This window comes from Chiloscyllium plagiosum, unplaced genomic scaffold (genome assembly GCF_037043375.1).
Source record: "Chiloscyllium plagiosum isolate Xiang-an unplaced genomic scaffold, Cpla_swu_hap1 HiC_scaffold_3, whole genome shotgun sequence".
NCBI lineage: Eukaryota > Metazoa > Chordata > Chondrichthyes > Orectolobiformes > Hemiscylliidae > Chiloscyllium > Chiloscyllium plagiosum.
Window position 1 is genome coordinate 54,738,959 of NW_028270141.1, and position 18,423 is coordinate 54,757,381.

Consider the following 18,423-nt stretch of genomic DNA (forward strand, 5'->3'; position numbering starts at 1 on the left):
GTCTGTCCTTTCAGGTCTAGCAGGAGGCACATCCTTGTTCTGAGATTCTCACATTCCGATCATTTAATCTGAACTATCAACATCTTTTCTCCACCAGCACCCTACACAAAATATGGGCCACAACCCCCCACCCCCTCAAACTATAGCATAAATGCTGTCCACTCCACATTGTACTTCAGCTCTGACGATTAGACTCAAAATGTTAGCTTGCTCTCTCACCATGGATGCTTTCTGACCTGTTGTGATCTCCAGCATTTGTTGTTTTCAATACAGATTCCAGCAACTGTGGTAATTTGCTCTTATGTTCTTGTTATCATATTTATAAGTTCCACTTAGCCAACTATTCTTTAGGAAGAAATATCCATTGTTCATACATATCCATATTTTACTCTACTGGTTTTAACAAAAAAATGCAAAATAACTCAGTAGAAAAAGCAGCGGCATGCTCAAAGCAATTTGGTCCATGGTATACTCCAAAGATAACCAAAAGACATTTATAGAAAGAGATTAGATTCACACTTGGGAACCTAAAAACATAGGATTAGGATTAGGTAATTTGGCCTTTTGAGCCCGCCCTGTTATTAAATAAGACCATTAATGATTTAGCTGTGCTCTAAACCCAACTTTTGTGTCTGCCTCAATAGCCCTTAACTCACTTACCTTTCAAAAATCTATCTAACTCAGCCTTGAATAAATTCAATGAAATTGCCTTTACTGTTTTTTTGGGCGAAAATAATTCCACAGACTGTAAATCTTCAGAAAAAAAAACTTTTCTTAAGATACTATAACATCTGACTTTTGATAGTGAAGCCATCTGATCAAGTATTCCCTTGGAAACATTCGTATAAAGATTAATAACAGCATTAAATGGACGCAATAATACACACTTCCATGCTGGAGTTGTCATGCCTAATTGATTGCAATTGCTGGTACACTACCCAAGACTGTGATTTACTAATATTCTATGTACTAATACGAGCTTGAATTCTTGATTAACTGCAATGAATTTGGCAGAAGTTATTTTTGGAGACTGAATACAGTATTTTGTACTTTTGAGCATGAATTAGCTTTGACATAAAGAAAATAGGAATTCAGGAAAGCAAAACTACAATTTACGGACTGTATTTTGCATCAACCCTTTTCAAGAGTGTCAAGCATGATACTCAGCAAATTATTCTAAAAATATCTAGAACTGGTCAGTTAATAGCTCAATTTCAAATCAGTAAAGTAGGAAAGTAAGTTGACAAAGTTGCACATTTCAGTTTACAATGCCTGCATAACAGTTACATGATGGAAGAAGCCGTAAGCTAACATTATTTTTCATTTACACAAAGAGTACAGTCCAAAAGAGATGTGATCATAGCTCCCAAAAGGATGTTAGAAGAATAAGCACTGCCTGACTAATGTAACTTAAGCCAATGCTCAACATTCACTTGTAATATATGATTTATATCATACATACTTTTAAGCATTGGGGAATTCAGATCCCCCAATTGGAATTAAGCATTTTTTTTTTTACTACTGAGTCATTTTGAACTTTCTGTTGTAACCACTAGTGAAATTCCTCTGGTGTCATCACTTTCTTTCAAAGGAGAAGACTGCAAGTTTCTCTAAACCAAAGCTGAACTCCAATACGTGTTTTTTTTTAATGTTTCCCTTTGTAGTCTAATTTATTTTGTATGACCAAATTGGAGAAAGCTCAAGGTATATCAGTTCAGTACCATAGACACAAACTTATATTCTACCCATCCCAACTGTAAAGCTATGGGAAATTAGGCCCGTGAAGGTGGTGAAAGAGGAAGAACTCTAGAAGTGTAGTAGTATTGGGCAAGTTAGCCTAATTTTTTTCTACATGGCTCCGTAATCAATCCTCTCAAATTTATACAACAGATTTGTAGAAAGGCAGAATGAGAGAACGGTGAGGAAGAAGAAACGTGTTACGTTTACTCCTTCTCTCATTCCTTTCAGCTTCAGTTATCATTACAGCTAAGAAAACAACATATCAAGCGTACATGAGGATCTCCAACTAATCCCTCATGCTAACTGGATTGTAACTTCTTAAAATATTAGCACTTCTTTTCCTCCAATAATGCGTTTAGGTTATACTTTTGTGTTAGTGGACTGGCAGAGATTAAGGAAACTGGAGTACACAGACAGTGTACATCTCATTTCAACCAACTGTTCATAATGTGAGATAGTCTATGCAAGTTTATGTGACATATGATTGGTTAGTATGTTTGTTACGCAGTAATGTAACAAATAAAGCAAGCTAAACAAATCTTATTTCATCTTTGCCAAAATGTTCACCTCCAAGCCTCTGTCATGCTCCTTCATGACCACAAAGAAGATTAGTTTAAGAAAATTGTGAAATTTTCCTTCTACTCTTCATCTTGCATGTGAAAATTTTTGTCATGCCTCAGCAAATTACATAATGTACATTGCATGAAACATGCATAATAAAAACAGGCTATAGGGCCATTTAATTAGTAGTAGCATTTTGCTTCACAAAGATCTCACAACCTGTTCCATCTAACCTTAACGGCATACGTTTTCACTGCTTTCTCCATCATGTGCTTATTTAACTTATTAAATGCTTGACTGATATTCACTTCAAGTTCTCTATGTGAAAGTAAGTTGTACCGTCTAATTATGTTCGGGATTCTTATGATAGCAAGAAACTTTTTTCCAGACTGGAGGACCCAATTACTAGGGATCATGAGTTCAAAGTAAGAGAGATCCACGTGGAAAGTTCTTCATGCAGGGGTGGTGGGTGCCTGGAATGCATTGCCAGCGTAGATGGTAGGGGCAGGAACGATAGCATCATTTAAGATGTATCTAGACAGATACATGAATGGGTAGGGAGGAAAGGAATATAGATTCTTAGAAAATAGGTGCCAGATTTAGATAGAGAATCTGGATCGGCGCAGGCTTGAAGGGCCGAAGGGCCTGTCCCTGTGCTGTAATGTTCTTTGTATTCCCTATCGAATTTATTAATGACTATCTAATATGTTATGCCCTTGGCAACATGACCACAATGAAGTACTTGCCATCAAAAGCCTGCGCTTCACCACTATGCAGTCTAAAGTTATTGCAGACAAAATTAAAAGATTCTAATTCCAACAATTATCACCTGTGAAAATAACACTGCATAGAAATATGGAGCATACAGTGATGCTTCTGGGAGAGAGGTATTGCAAGATGAATGTAGCATGGTAAACATGCAGATTAAATTCAGGGGGGTTTAACCTGGCAGCAGCTATTAATCAAAGTTTGCAAGAACAGATGGATAACAGAAAAATGTTGTTCCTGCATCACTGCAGTTGCATTTCTAAAGGTGATTAAGTACAGGAGCTCTAACAAGGATCTGTTTGAGAACTTGAAAATGTGGCTCAGTTTAAAACATTGCTGTTTTATTACTTGTACAGCATTTTGGAGTGGAATATGCTCCACCATGACATGTTTAAAAAACCTTGTGATCTCACAAAATACCATAATTAGACTTTCAGCCAGACAGTGGTGAATCTATAGAATTCACTGGCACATAAGGCTGTGAAGGCCAGGTCATTGAGTATATTTAAGACAGAAATAGATAAGCTCTTGATTGTAAAGGTGATCAAGGGTTACGGAGAGAAAGTGGGAGAATGAGGTTGAGATACTTACTGGCTATGATTGAATGGCGGATTAGATTCGATGGGCTGAATGGCCTAATTTCTGATCCTATGTGTTACAGTCATATTCATCTATTCAAGGTCAAATGCAGAATTAAGGTAGTGGGCTTAGTGATACTAAATCATGCCACAATTTGATCAGAGAAATACATTCCACTCATACAAAAAATGTTTAACTTGTCAATACATAAAAAGGAAGAAAGGGGCTAAATTGAGCATAGGCTGAGGAAATAATAATGAGGAACCAGGAAATAATAGCGAGTTGAATAAATACCTCCATCTTTCTTCACAGTACAGGAGACTAACAGCACTCCAAAAATGCTGAATAACCAAGGGGTTAAATTTGGGGAGGAAGTAAACACTAACTATCATCTACTCGTGAAACTAATGGGGCTGAAGATTAATAGGTCTAAAGGCGAATCAGTTGCTTGGACCTGATGGGTTGCATCATAGGATTTTAAACAAAGTAACTACAGAGACCGTAGATGCAATAGTACAAATCTTCCAAGAACCCATCAATGCTAGGAATGTCTGAGAAGATCGGAAAACTAACAACGTGACCTTTCTTCAAAAAGGGAAGGAGACAAAGGAAAACAGTAACTCTAGGCATTTGTTGTTCAGAAAATGTTAGGGTCTTTCACAAAAAATGTCACTTAGAGCACTTGGAAATACAGAATATCATCAGCAGAGCCGATATAGCTTCATGATGGGGATATCATGCCTGACAAATTTCTTATAGTTCTTTGGGGTGGAAAGAAGCAGAATAAATAAAAGGGAACCAGTAGATGTAATAAACTCAAATTTCCAAAGGTGTTTGAATTCGTACTGCACGTAAGGCTACCAGATAAGAGTCCATGATGTTGGGAGTAGTAACATTTCCATTGATAGAGGATTGGCTAACTAAGAGAAGACAGGGACATGGGACATGGGACAAAGGATATTTTCAGAATGGCAACCTGAAACTAGGGGAGTGCCACAGGGATCAGTGCTGAGCCCACAATTATTCACAATATACATTAGTGACTTAGATGATAGAACTGATTGTCCTATCGACAAACTTGCAGAAGACATAACAGATGGGAAGGCGAGTAGTGAGGACGACACAAAGATTCAATAAAGGGATATAGGTTAAAGTCAGGATTCTTGGTATTGTGGAGGATAAGAGGGATCTTGGGGTCCAAGTCCACAGATCTCTCAAACTTGCCATCCAGATTGACAGGGTTGTTAATACAGTGTATGGTGCATTGGCTTTCATTAACAGGAAAACTGAGTTTAAGAGCCACAAGGTTATGCTGCACTCTACAGAGCCCTGGTTAGTCCACACTTGGAATAGTGTGTTCAGTTCTGGTCGCCTCATTGTAGGAAGGATGAAGATGCTTTACAGAGGGTGCAGAGGTGATTTACCAGGATGCTGCCTGGACTGGAGGGCATGTCTTATGAAGAAAGATTGAGGGAGCTAGGGCTTTACTCAATGGAGTGAAGAAGGATGAGCGGTGACTTGATAGAGGTGTACAAGATGTTGACAGGCATAGTTAGAGTGGATAGCCAGAGATTTTTTTCCCATGGCAGAAATATCTATCATAAGGAGGCATAATTTTAAGGTAATTGGAGGATGATTTAGGGGCGATGTCATAGGATGTTTTTTTACACAGAGTGGTGAGTGCGTGGAATGCACTGCCAGCAGTGGCAGTACAGTCAGAAACATTAGGTACATTTAAGTGACTCTTGGAAGTTAGTGCAATGAAGAGTATGTAGGTTTGTTTGATCTTAGAGTAGGATAAAAGGCCAGCACAACATCGAGGGCCAACGAGCCTGTACTGTGCTGTACTGTTCTATGTTCTATAGAGACAGGTTGAGTGAGTTGCCAAAAACTTGGCAAATGGAATAGTTTGGGAAAATGTGAGGTCATTAACTTTGACAGTAAGAACAGAACTGCCTAATATTATTTAAATGGAAAAAGATTGCAGGAAGCTGAGACAATGTGTTGCAGAGGAACATAGGGCCCCCTCACATGAATCATGAGAAGCTAGCATCAAAGTTCATGGGTAGTAAGAAAGACAAATGAACTGTTAGCCTTTATTTCAAAGGGAATGGAGTATCAAAACAGGAACATCTTGCTAAAACTGTACAAGGAATAGTCAGACCACACCTGGAACAGTTATGGGCAGTTTTAGTTTACCGATCTAATGAAAGACATACTGTCATTGCAGGCAGTCTACAGAAGATTCACTAGGTGGATTCCAAATACGGAGGAATTGTCTTGTGACAGCAGATTAAGGAGGTCGGCCTTGTACTCATTGGAGTTTAGAAGAATAAAAGGAGACCTTATCGAAACATGTAAGATCTTAGGGGCTTGACAGAGTAGATGCAAAGAGGTGGTTTCCACTTGTGGAGGGGTCTGGACCAGAGGGCCACAATCTCAGGGTAAGGAATTGCCCATTTAAGATAAAGGTGATGAGGAACATTTTCTCTGATGATGAACATTCTCTCTCAGAAAATAGCCAATTTGTGGAATTCTTTTAACACATAAGGCTGACCCGGTTGGGTTGTTAAGTATATTCAAGGTTCAGATAGATTTTTTTTATCAGTAAGGAATCAACAGTCATATGGAAAATCAAAAATAAAACTTGAGGATTGTCATAACAGTACTGAACAGCTAAGCAGTCTCAAAGGAATAAATGACCTACTTCTGCACCAAGGTCTTATGGTCTGTCAATTTTCTTCTATCACTCTTCTCTAAGTAGATTTTTCTTTTCAATATTATTATCTTTTGATGATATTACTACTTTATCATTTTATTAGGTATTCACCAATCCTACAGATTACATTCACCAGTGAATTTTTTTCCATTGAAAAGTTTTAATATTGTCCGATTCAGTTAACCCTAGTCTATGAAGTCACAGAGATCTACAGCAGAAAAAAGATGGAGCTTTGGCCCATCGCCTTCATGCCGATTCAAAACTATTCTAATTCCATTTTACATCACTTGGCCCGTAGTTTTTTAGGTCTTGGTATCACAAGTGCACATACAGTCACAGTCATAGAGGTGTACAGCATAGAAACAGACCCTTCGGTCCAACTCTTCCATGCCGAACGGATATCCAGACTAATGCCATTTACAAGTTCGCTGATGACACCACCATAGTCAGTCGAATCTCAGATGGCAACGAAACAGACTACAGACAGGAGGTGGAAGACCTGGAAAAATGGTGCACTGAGAACAACCTAGCTCTCAATGCTGACAAAACCAAGGAACTTATTATTGACTTTCAGCAAGATGTTACTCATGCACCCCTACACATTAACAGCACAGAGGTGGAACGAGTGGAGAGTATCAAGCTCCTGGGAATGGTCATCCACAACAAGCTTTCTTGGACTCTTCATGTGGACGCACTGGTTACAAAGGCCCAACAATGTCTCTTCTTCCTCAGGCAGCTGAGGAAATATGGCATGATGGCGAATACCCTTGCCAATTTTTATAGGTGCTCCATTGAGAGCATGCTGTCTGGATGTATCACTACCTGGTATGGCAATTGTACCATTCAAGATCAGAGACAGTGGTGAACTCGGCCCAGACAATCACAAAGGCCAACCTCCCATCTATAGAATCCATCTACCAGGCCCGCTGTCAAGGAAAGGTCGCCAGCATTCTCAAAGATCCATCCCACCCTGGCAATGTTTTTCTACAACCTCTACCATTGTGGAGAAAGTACAGAAGCCTGAACACATGCACCAGTCGGTTTCGTAACAGTTTCTACCCTACTGTTGTTAGAATACCGAATGGACTCTCAAACTCTTAACATTTTTCTGTACCCGTGTTTTTGTTTTTGCTGCTGTTTACCTATTATTTACTATCTATGCCACTTAACTATGTGATCTGCCTGTATTGCTCGCAAGATGAAGCTTTTCACTGTGCCTCGGTACACGTGGCAATAAATTCAATTCAATTCAATATCCTAACCTAATAAAGTCCCATTTGCCAGCACTTGGCCCATGTCCCTTTAAACCCTTCCTATCTATATATCCATCCAGACGCCTTTTAATTGTTGTAATTGTACCAGCCTCCACCACTTCCTCTGGCAACTCATTCCATACAAACACCACACAGTGAAAAGGTTGCCCCTGAGGTCCCTTTTAAATTTTTCCCCTCTCACCCTGAACCTGTGCCCTCTAGTTCTGGACTCCTCCATCTCAGGGAAAAGACCTTGTCTATTTATCCTAACCATGCCCCTTATGATTTTATAAACCTCAATAAGGTCACCCCTCAGCTTCCAATGCTCCGGGGAAAACAGCCCCAGCCTATTCAGCCTCAAATAGCTCAAATCCTCCAATCCTGGCAACCTCTATGTAAATCTCCTCTGAACCCTCTCAAGTTTCATAACATCCTTCCGATATGAGGGAGACCAGAATTGCACACAGTTCCAAATGTGGCATAACCAATGTCGTGTGCAGCCACAACATGACCTCCCAACTCCTTTACTCAATACTCTGACCAATAAAGGAAATCATACTAAACACCTTTTTCATTATCCTATCTACCTGAAACTCCACTTTCAAGGAACTATGAACTTGTACTCCAAGGTCTCTTTATTCAGCAACACTCCCCAGAAGCTAACCATTACGTGTGTAAGTTCTGCTCTGATTTGCTTTTCCAAAATGCAGCACCTCACATTTATCTGATTTAAACTCCACCTACCACTCTTCAGTCCACTGGCCCATCGAATCAAGATCCCATTGTACCATGAGGTAACCTTCTTTACTGTTCACTACACCACCAATTTTGGTGTCAACTGCAAACTTACTAACTGTACCTCCTATGTTCACATCCAAATCATTTATATAAATGACGAAAAGCAGTGGACCTAGCACCGATCCTTGTGGCACACCACTGGTCACAGGCCTCCAGTCTGAAAGGCAATCCTCCACCACCACTGTCTTCTACCTTTGCGCCAGTTCTGTATCCAAATGTCTAGTTCTCCCTGTATTCCATGAGATCTAACCTTGCCAACCGGTCTACCGTGAGGAACCTTGTTGAATGCCTTACTGAAGTCCATACAGATACCGTCCACCACTCTGCCATCATCAATCCTCTTTGTTACTTCTTCAAAAAAAAACTCAATCAAGTTTGTGAGACATGATTTCCTGTGCACAAAGCCACACTAACTATCCCGAATCAGTCCTTGCTTTTTCAAATACATCTAAATCTTTTCCCTCAGGATTCCCACCAACAACTTGCCCACCACTGATGTCAGGCTCACCAGTCTACAGTTCCCTGGGTTTTCCTTACCACTATTCTTAAATAGTGGCGCCATGTTGACCAACCTCCAGTCTTTTGGCACCTCACCTGCATCTATCAATGATACAAATATCTCAGCAAGGGGCCCAGCAATCACCTCCCCAGCTTCCCACAGCGTCCTAGGGTACACCTGATCAGGTCCTGGTGATTTATTCACTTATGCGTTTCAAGACATCCAGCATCTCCTCCTGTGTAATATGGACATTTTTCAAGATGTCACCCTCGATTTCCCCACATTCTATATCTTCCATGTCCTTCTCCACAGTAAACACTGATGCAAAATACTCGTTTAGTATCTTCCCCATCTCCTGCGGCTCCACACATAGACTGCCTTGCTGATCTTTAAGGGGCCTTATTCTCTCCCTGTTACCCTTTTCTCCTTAAATGTATTTATAAAATCCCTTTGGATTCTCCTTAACCCTTTTAGCCAAAGTTATCTCATGTCCCCTTTTTATCCACCCGATTTCACTCTTAAGTGTGTTCCTACTGCCTTTATAGTCTAAGGATTAATCTCTACAGTCTATACCTGACATCTGCTTCCTTCTTTTTCTCAACCAAAACCTCAATTTCTCTAGTCATCCAGCGTTCCCTATACTTACCAGCCTTGTCTTTCACCCTAAAAGGAATATACCGTCTCCGGACTCTCGTTACCTCATTTTTGAAGGCTTCCCATTTTCCAGCCTTCCCTTTACCTGCGAACATCCGCCCCAATCAACTTTCAAAAGTTCTTGCCTAATACTATCAAAATTAGACTTCCTCCAATTTAGAACTTTAGATCCTGTCTATCCTTTTCTAGCACTATTTTAAAACTAATAGAATGATGGTTGCTGCCCCCAAAGTGCTCTCCCACTGACCCCTCAGTCACCTGCCCTGCCTTATTTCCCAAAGGTAGGTCAAGTTTTGCACTTTCTCTATTATAGAGATCCACATACCCTATTAGAAATTTTTCTTGTACACCCTAAGCAAATTTTTCTCCATCTAAACCCTGAACACCAATCTATGTTTGGAAAGTTAAAAACACCTACTGTAACCACCCTATTGTTATTATGGATAACTGAAATCTCCTTACAAATTTGTATCTCAATTTCCCACCGACTATGGGGGGGGGTGTCTATAACACAATTCCAGAAAGGTGATCATCCCTTATTTCTCAGTTCCACCCAAAAACATTCCTGGATGTATTCCAAAAATGTCCTCCCGAAGTATAACAGTAATGTTATCCCTTATCAACAACACATTTCTTCTTATAGCATTTGTATCCTGGAACATTAAGCTGCTAATCCTGTCCATCTCTGAGCCATGTCTCCGTAATTGCTATGATATCCCAGTCCCATGTTCCTAACCATGCCTTGAGTTCATCTGCCTTCCCTTTCAGGCCTCTTGCATCGAAATAAATGCAGTTTAACTTATCAGACCTACCTCATTCTCTGCTTTGTTCCGGCTTGCCCTGACTGCTTCTGCCACCCAATATTTGAGACATGTTAATGCAATGTTGTTTGTCTATACTCAACTGAGACAACTATTTCTGTAAGTATTACTGAATTGCTGTCATGGTCAAGTTTTGCAAGGTTACAGCAGTTTCATGTTAATTTAAGAAAACTGTAATATAATTCTCAGCAGATAAATAAACGAACTCTAATCAAAACGTGATTTTTAAAAAGGATTGCAGCAGACCATAATCTCAAACTGTTTTATTATATCTTCATGGGCGAGAAGGGCAAATAGTCAAAGTAGCTATTAGTACAAATGATATGGTCTTGGATCGGCAGTAATCATTATTACCACAAGATAAAAAGGAACGCCTAAGCCAAGTCCAGCACTATTGAGCCAAAGAAAAGGTATTTACATTTCACATACTTGTGATAGACTCTCATCCAAAATTCGGTTCTCACTGCCGAGGGGGAACTAAGAACGAATCAGGAACTTTCCCAGGATAGGGTATTGGACGAAAAGAACTTTATACAGAGTCATATGGCTTTGTATTTTTTTTCAGTTACGTCTGGGAGGAGAGCCAGTTTGTCTGGATAAAACCATTGTGTTGATGCAGCTTTTAGTTATCACTTGGTATAAAAATGTAAAGATGTTCAATACCAGATCGGATCAACTGACAGTTCCAAAAACTGAAAAATTCTGTACTGCCCATTAACTTCCACATTTTTCAATCACTTATTTCATCAAAATTTATGGAGATCCCTCTCAAACATCCCTCTAATGAGCACCTATGTTATATGTTGCAATCTGATTAAAACTATCTTCCTGCTGAGTTCAATTCCATACCCCCATGATTGTATATCAAAAGACTGATGAATTGATTAAGACCTTTCCCATCTTTGGAAGTCACTCTGTTTTCGGCTTGTAGATTATGCAATCATAAGGTGTTGAGCATTCTGAGCACCATCCTGATTCCTTTGAGCATTGAATTTACATACATAACCTTGCGCTAATGCTCCAACACAATGCTGGAGATGTTATCTTCCATATAAGGCAATATGTTGTGATTTTTGTCAGTTCATTCAGTCAGCAGAAGAGCAGAATTTTCCCAGTGTCCTGACTAACAAAATCCCTTTGTGAACACTGCCACAAACAAAATTTCTGTGTTTGTCCATGACGTTTTTGTGAGTAAGCTGGCTGCCACATTGACTTAGTATCTGCATTTCTAAAGGAAACAGGTAAAGCAAGGCCTAGTATAAAATGAAAGTGTTACAATTTTGCTTTGTACAGATGTTGTAATTGTCAAAGTTCATCCCTAACCAACAAATCATAGATTGTTGAAGTAAGAGAAAAAAGATAAGGAACAATGAAACAATTGGGTTAGCACTACTGCCTCACAGCGCGAGAAACCCAGGTTCAATTCCCACCTCAGGCGACTGACTGTGTGGAGTTTGCACATTCTCCCCGTGTCTGCGTGGGTTTTCTCCGGGTGCTCCGGTTTCCTCCCACAGTCCAAAAATGTGCAGATTAAGTGAATTGGCCATGTTAAATTGCCTGTAGTGTTTGGGACAGGAGTAAATGTAAGGGAATGGGTCTGGGTGGGTTGCGCTTCGGCGGGTCGGTGTGGACTTGTTGGGCTGAAGGGCCTATTTCCACACTGTAAGTAATCTAATCTAATCTAATTCTTAGCAAAATTTTGCATTTTAAACACAAATGCACATGTTGATTCAGCAGACAAAAACCTTGCATTTCATTCGAACAAACTTACCCGATTAAGAAAAGGATGGAACAGATAAACACAAAACCCAGGGTATACTTCAGTGCATTCTTCACTTGCTGAAAAGAACAGAGGCAATTACTGTTAGTATCAGCATCAACCATGGATGAAAATTGCAAATATCCAAGTTTAAAACAGTTGTACATTTAAGTGGATAAATTACAGATATCCAAGTTTAAAACAGTCATACACTTAAGTGGATACATTTTAAAGAAAGAAACCTCAAATACAGACTAAAATAAAACAAAGAACTGCAGATGCTGAAGATTTGAAACAAAAATAGAAATTGCTGGCAAAACTCAGGTCAGGCAGCATCTGTGGAGAGAAAGCAGAGTCATTGTTTCAAGTACAGCGACTCGTCATTCGAACTGACAGCAGGTAGGAAATAGTGGTATTTATTGTGACGAGGTACGCATGTGGACATGCATGGATAGAGTGAGCAGATCGGTGGAGACAGAACCCAGACAGAGTGTGAGAGTGAGAGATAAAAGAGGTGGTAGATGAAGGGATTGTTGATAGTAGGCCAGGACAGAAGGGAAGCTGACTGAATTACCTGTTTCCTTAAACAGGTGGGCGGCACGGTGGCACAGTGGTTAGCACTGCTGCCTCACAGCGCCAGAGACCCGGGTTCAATTCCCGCCTCAGGCTGTGTGGAGTTTGCACGTTCTCCCCGTGTCTGCGTGGGTTTCCTCCGGGTGCTCCAGTTTCCTCCCACAGTCCAAAGATGTGCAGGTCAGGTGAATTGGCCATGCTAAATTGCCCGTAGTGTTAGATAAGGGGTATATGTAGGGGTATGGGTGGGTTACGCTTCGGCGGGGCGGTGTGGACTTGTTGGGCCGAAGGGCCTGTTTCCACACTGTAATGTAATCTAATTATAAAGAGAGCTGAAAGTGAGAGAACGGGTAGGCTCTCCTATTCTCAGCGCTCATTTCTACGTATTCAACTTTCTTTCTGTCCTGGCCTACTATTAACAATCCCCTGACCAATTCCCACCTACTTTCATCTTCTCATTCTTTCTTCATTATGAACGCATTTATTTTCCCCTTAAAACACATGAAAAGTAAATTATGTGACATCTGTTGACACTCCTTCAGTATTATTTTATTTATATATAAAAAAATTGTAGTGAGATGTAAAAACGCAAAGAAAAAATCTTTAAATCTAAATCAGACATATTTAAATTTTCTCTTTGTGAGATGTAAAATAGTGTAAACATGGAACCACAGATCACAGGTACAAAGTTTAAATTGATAAATTTGCATTCCTTTCATTGTTTCAGGTGTTCCTATATCAGATTTGCCACCAATGAGAGAAAAATTCCAAGGAAATGCTACCAACAAATCTTCAATGTAAACAGGGTAAAATCAGCAAAGATAAAATATAAGATCAATTGGAACCAAGTTGTCGGTACTCAAGACATGACACAGCCCACAAGCTGCTATAGATCATGCGAATCTAAACAAATTTAAGTGGTGGCTTGAGCCTCCCAGAAAATATGCTTTTGGATTGCTGTTGGGGTTACAAGTAGACATCGGTGATAAAGTATAATCAATATTTAAGGAAACAGGTAAAGCAATCCTGAGAAAGGTAAAGTGTAGAAAAGTTCTTGGTTAAAAGTGAGCTATGTTGCCAACACACAACGTACTATGTCCACTTCTGTTCTGTATCCACAAAGAAAATTGTGGTTGTGCAGTGTTAAGAACAATCCTTTGTTCTTGAAAGTTAAGAATCATAGAGTTTTACAGCATGGAAAGAGGCACTTTGCCCGCCATCAAGCACCGATCTATCCTTGTTCCACTGTCTAGCACTTGACCTGTGGCCTTGTATGCAATGCATTTTAAATTTAATTTGAACCACAGAATGCGCGAGGCATTTTTGTTTAAACGAACATTGTCTGTACTTACCACTAGAGAGTGGTCTATTAAAATAAAACACATCCGAATTCGTAGAGCCTTAAATATTTAATGGATAATAGACAAAAGTTGGCATGCCCATAACTAGAAAAATGCTATTTGAATTCACAACAGTTATCGAATGAAACGAGTCATCTTTCAAGGAGGCATGTCTTCCTTTCCCACACAAAGGATGGTCCTCCTTGAATACCCAACAGAACTCATTAAATAGCAAAGGGTCTCACGAGTAGGCAGATACTGCTGCTGACATAATGTACCAAGTTACAGGAATATGAAAGCACACAGCTATGTTCCAGTTTGGCAGTATTTCATTCAACTATAATAAGAGGCAAAATATTTTTATTGAGGGAGACACATGATTGCTTTACTCAACACCAAGCAGCTTTACAATGGCCAAGTAGAAGAACCAAAACTTATGAGGACATAGTGCTGTATAGCATGGAAATAGGCCCTCCAGTCCAATTTGTCCATGCCAAATAGATGTCCTAAATTAATCTCGTCTCATTTGCCATCATTTGGCCCATATCCCTCTAAACCCTCCACTACTTCCTCTGGCAGCTCATTCCATACAAACATACCACCCTCTGCATGAAAAAATTGCCCCTTAAGTGCCTTTTAAATTTTTCCCCTCTCACTTTAAACCTATGCCCTCTAGGGCTGGACTCCCCCCAACCCAGGGAAAAGACAGTGTCTATTCACCCTAACTATGCCCCTTATGATTTTATAAACTTGAACAAGGTAAGTCTGTGAGTTAGCTCACTGAGCTTGAAGGTTTGTTTTCAGACGTTTCGTCACCTTACTAGGTAACATCATCAGTGAGAGTCTCTGGTAAAGCTATGTCCCTCCTCTCTACTTATAGGTCTTGGTTTCTTAAAGTGGGTGATATCATTTCCAGTTATTTCTTTCAAGGGAATTTGAGGAAAATTATTTTCACCCAGTGGATCGTGGGAATCTGAAATGCACTGTCTGGGTGTGCAGCTAACATGAGAAACCTCACAACCTGTAAAGAGGTACCTGGATGAGCACTTGAAATATCATAATATTCAAGGCTATGGACCAAGTGCTAGAAAATGGGACTACTGTAGATTTAGAATTATTCTTTTTTAGTGCAGACTTGATGGCTGAAGTGCCTCTTCTATATTATATGATTCTAGTTAGTATTGAGTCCAGTATGACTCTTCCTCAGAACTGAATGAAATCAAAGCTGATATGGATCTTAACACCATCCACCTTTCACAGATCCACAGTATTTTATATGCATGTTAAAAAAAATCTATTAATGTCAGATGTAAACTGAATTAACTGCTAGTATCTACTGCGTTTTGTGAAGAGAGTTCCACATTTAGACTCAGAGATGCACAGCATGGAAACACACTCTTTGGTCCAACTCATCCATGCTGACCAGATGTCCTAAATTAATCTTGTCCTATTTGCCAACACCTGGCCCATATCCCTCTAAACTTTTAAATGTTGTAATTATACAGCCTCCACCACTTCCTCTGACAGCTCATTTCATGCATGCACTCTGCTTCTCAAGAAGGAAGAATACCTGATAGTTTTAAATCAATATTTTATCAGAACACACCAAACACGAAGCACATTGGAAATATTCATTTCTGCTTTATGTACCACAATACCAACTTAACAAATATGGTTTCAGGTTTAAACTGTATACCTCAAGGAGGTCTTAAACTCTTTGAAACAAATAGTCTTTTCATCTTCCTTTTGAACTGGAAACCATCCCTTTTTAACTTTGTATCTTTGAGTGCTTTCTTGTCATCGTAGCTTTAAGATCTAACCTTGGTTCCACAGTAACATTATATTAAAAACCACGAATTAATTCTTTTACATCTTTTCCAGAAACTTACAGAACACTTATTGGGATCTTCATCCTCCTTGTCTTCATAGTAGAAGTAGACAAATGGGATCCAGAGGAAGACGCAAAATAGGATGATTGAATACAAGGCTGTAACAAGAGTATAGAAATTAAGTTCTGAGATTCTACACTCAATTTCACAATATAATCATAAAAATCTTCAACCCCAGGGCATCAATGTGGACTTCAACGGTATCCTCATTTCCCCTTCCCCCACCTCACCCTAGTTCTAAACTTCCAGCTCAGCACTGTCCCCATGACTTGTCCTGACTTGTCCTACCTGCCTATCTCCTTTTCCACCTATCCACTCCACCCTCTCCTCCCTGACCTATCACCTTCATCCCCTCCCCCACTCACCCATTGTACTCTATGCTACTTTCTCCCCACCCCCACCCTCCTCTAGCTTATCTCTCCACGCTCCAGGCTCACTGCCTTTCTTCCTGATGAAGGGCTTTTGCCCGAAACATCGATTTCGAAGCTCCTTGGATGCTGCCTGAACTGCTGTGCTCTTCCAGCACCACTAATCCAGAAACTGGTTTCCAGCATCTGCAGTCATTGTTTTTGCCTCAATCATAAAAATCTGTTGACATGGAGCAGGAGCAATCTCTTCTTCAGATGGCTTTGTGATTCTCACATAGACTCTTCAAATGGATTCTGACAGTTCAGTATCTAGATTTTTTGACTGACTTAGAGAGACCACAAAACATTTCTCCCAGTTAGTCAAGAAAAATTCAAATCTTCCCCAACTGAAATAAACAAAGGAACCATAGATACTAGAAATCTGAAACATAAACAGAAACTCAGCAGGACGGGCAGTATCTGCAAAGAAAAAAAATGTTTTGAGTCCAGTGGGATTCTCAGATTCTATGATTCTATGTAACTCCAATTCTCCTCAACTAGTTCTTCTTGGAAACTAAAGTATCAACCTGGCCGTAAAAGCTAATTGGATTTAAATTTTAGTTTCAGAACACTAATTAAAAATATAAACTATATAAAAATATAAATTATAAAAGTAGAATGATTTAATCCATTGAAAATCAGCAACTAAGATGTAAACAAAGACTTTAATGACTTGATTAAAAAGTTTCAAATGAATCATAATATTTTATGTTACAATTGAGCATGCAATAACAGATAAAAATTTAAAACATGATATATTGCTACCAATGATATATTGCTTAGGAAATAAGCACAGATGTTATGCCATGGATGAATGTATTTTTTCTATTAAGAGATAGCATCTAACATGTAGCAAATGGACTGCCTTGATCAATTTTGAAAGCAGCTAACTATTCAAAGTGCTGTAGAATGACACTGACAGGAGACTAGACAGGGTTAGAGTATAGCCAAGTTTCATTCAGAGATCTGAAATGGCAGGTATTACCATCAGCTGGGATAATAACATATTCTGTGAACTCTGTGAAAAAATGCAAACAGTTTTCAAAGAGATACTGATGGACTAAGTGGGCAAAAAGTTGGCAAATAGAGTATAATGGAAACCTGAAATCATTCATATTGGAAGTGTGTTTTTTTTAGATTAGATTCACCACAGTATGGAAGCATGTCCTTTGGCCGAACAAATCCACACCAACCATCTGAAGACTAACCCACCCAGACCCATTCCCCTATCCTATATTTAGCCCTGACTAATGCACCTAACACTATGGACAATTTAGCATGGCCAATTCACCTGACCTGCACATCTTTTGAATTGTGGGAGGAAACTGGAGCACCCGGAGAAAACCCAAGCAGACATGGAGAGAATGTGCAAACTCCACACAGTTGCCCAAGGCGGGAATCGAACCTGGGTCCCCGGCACTGTGAGGCAGCAGTGCTAACCACTGAGCCACCAAAAGCATAGAATGCTTCAATACAAAGAGACTTGGAGGTATTTGTGCACAGGACACAGAAACCTAATAGTGTAGTGGATAATCAAGAAGGCTAATGGAATATTGGCCTTTATTTCATGTAGGATAGAGTATAGCATAGGAAGTCTTACTGCAACGGTACAAAGTGCTGGTAAGACCACATCTGGAATACTGTGAGAAATTTTGGTCCCCTTATTTAAGGGAAGATTGGAGGCAGTTCAGAGAAGGTTCAAAAGGATGATCCCCGTATGGAGGGATTGTCGTAACAGCAAAGGCTAAACAAGTTGGGACTCTACTCATAAGAATGAGAGGTGATCTATTTGAAGCATAGTGGATTCTTAAGAGGCTTGGCAGGATAAATGCTTGAGATGATGTTTCCCTTCATGGGAAAGTCTAGGGCCAGAGGGCACAGTCTCAGAAATAAGGGGCACCAATTTAAGACAGAGATGTGGAGGAACTTCTTCGCTTGGAGGGTTGCGTGTCTTTGGAACACCTTGCTACAGAGCGCTTGGAGGTGGGGGGGGGGTGAGTCCTTATGTACATTTAAGGCAGAGACAGATAAGTAATTGATCAGTTGGGGTATCAAGGTTTGTG

General features: G+C 39.8%; 1 protein-coding gene across 1 annotated transcript in view; it reads right to left on the bottom strand.

Moving 5' to 3' along the window:
- The window catches only part of lmbrd1 (LMBR1 domain containing 1), a 292,459-nt gene that overhangs the window by 177,900 nt on the left and 96,136 nt on the right, over positions 1-18,423 (bottom strand). Inside the window, exons 4-5 of the mRNA XM_043681689.2 lie at positions 15,954-16,051; positions 12,164-12,231 (exon numbers count right to left, since the gene is read on the bottom strand). Of these exons, the coding sequence (XP_043537624.1) occupies positions 12,164-12,231; positions 15,954-16,051 (166 nt within the window). The remainder of the gene's footprint in view (positions 1-12,163; positions 12,232-15,953; positions 16,052-18,423) is intronic.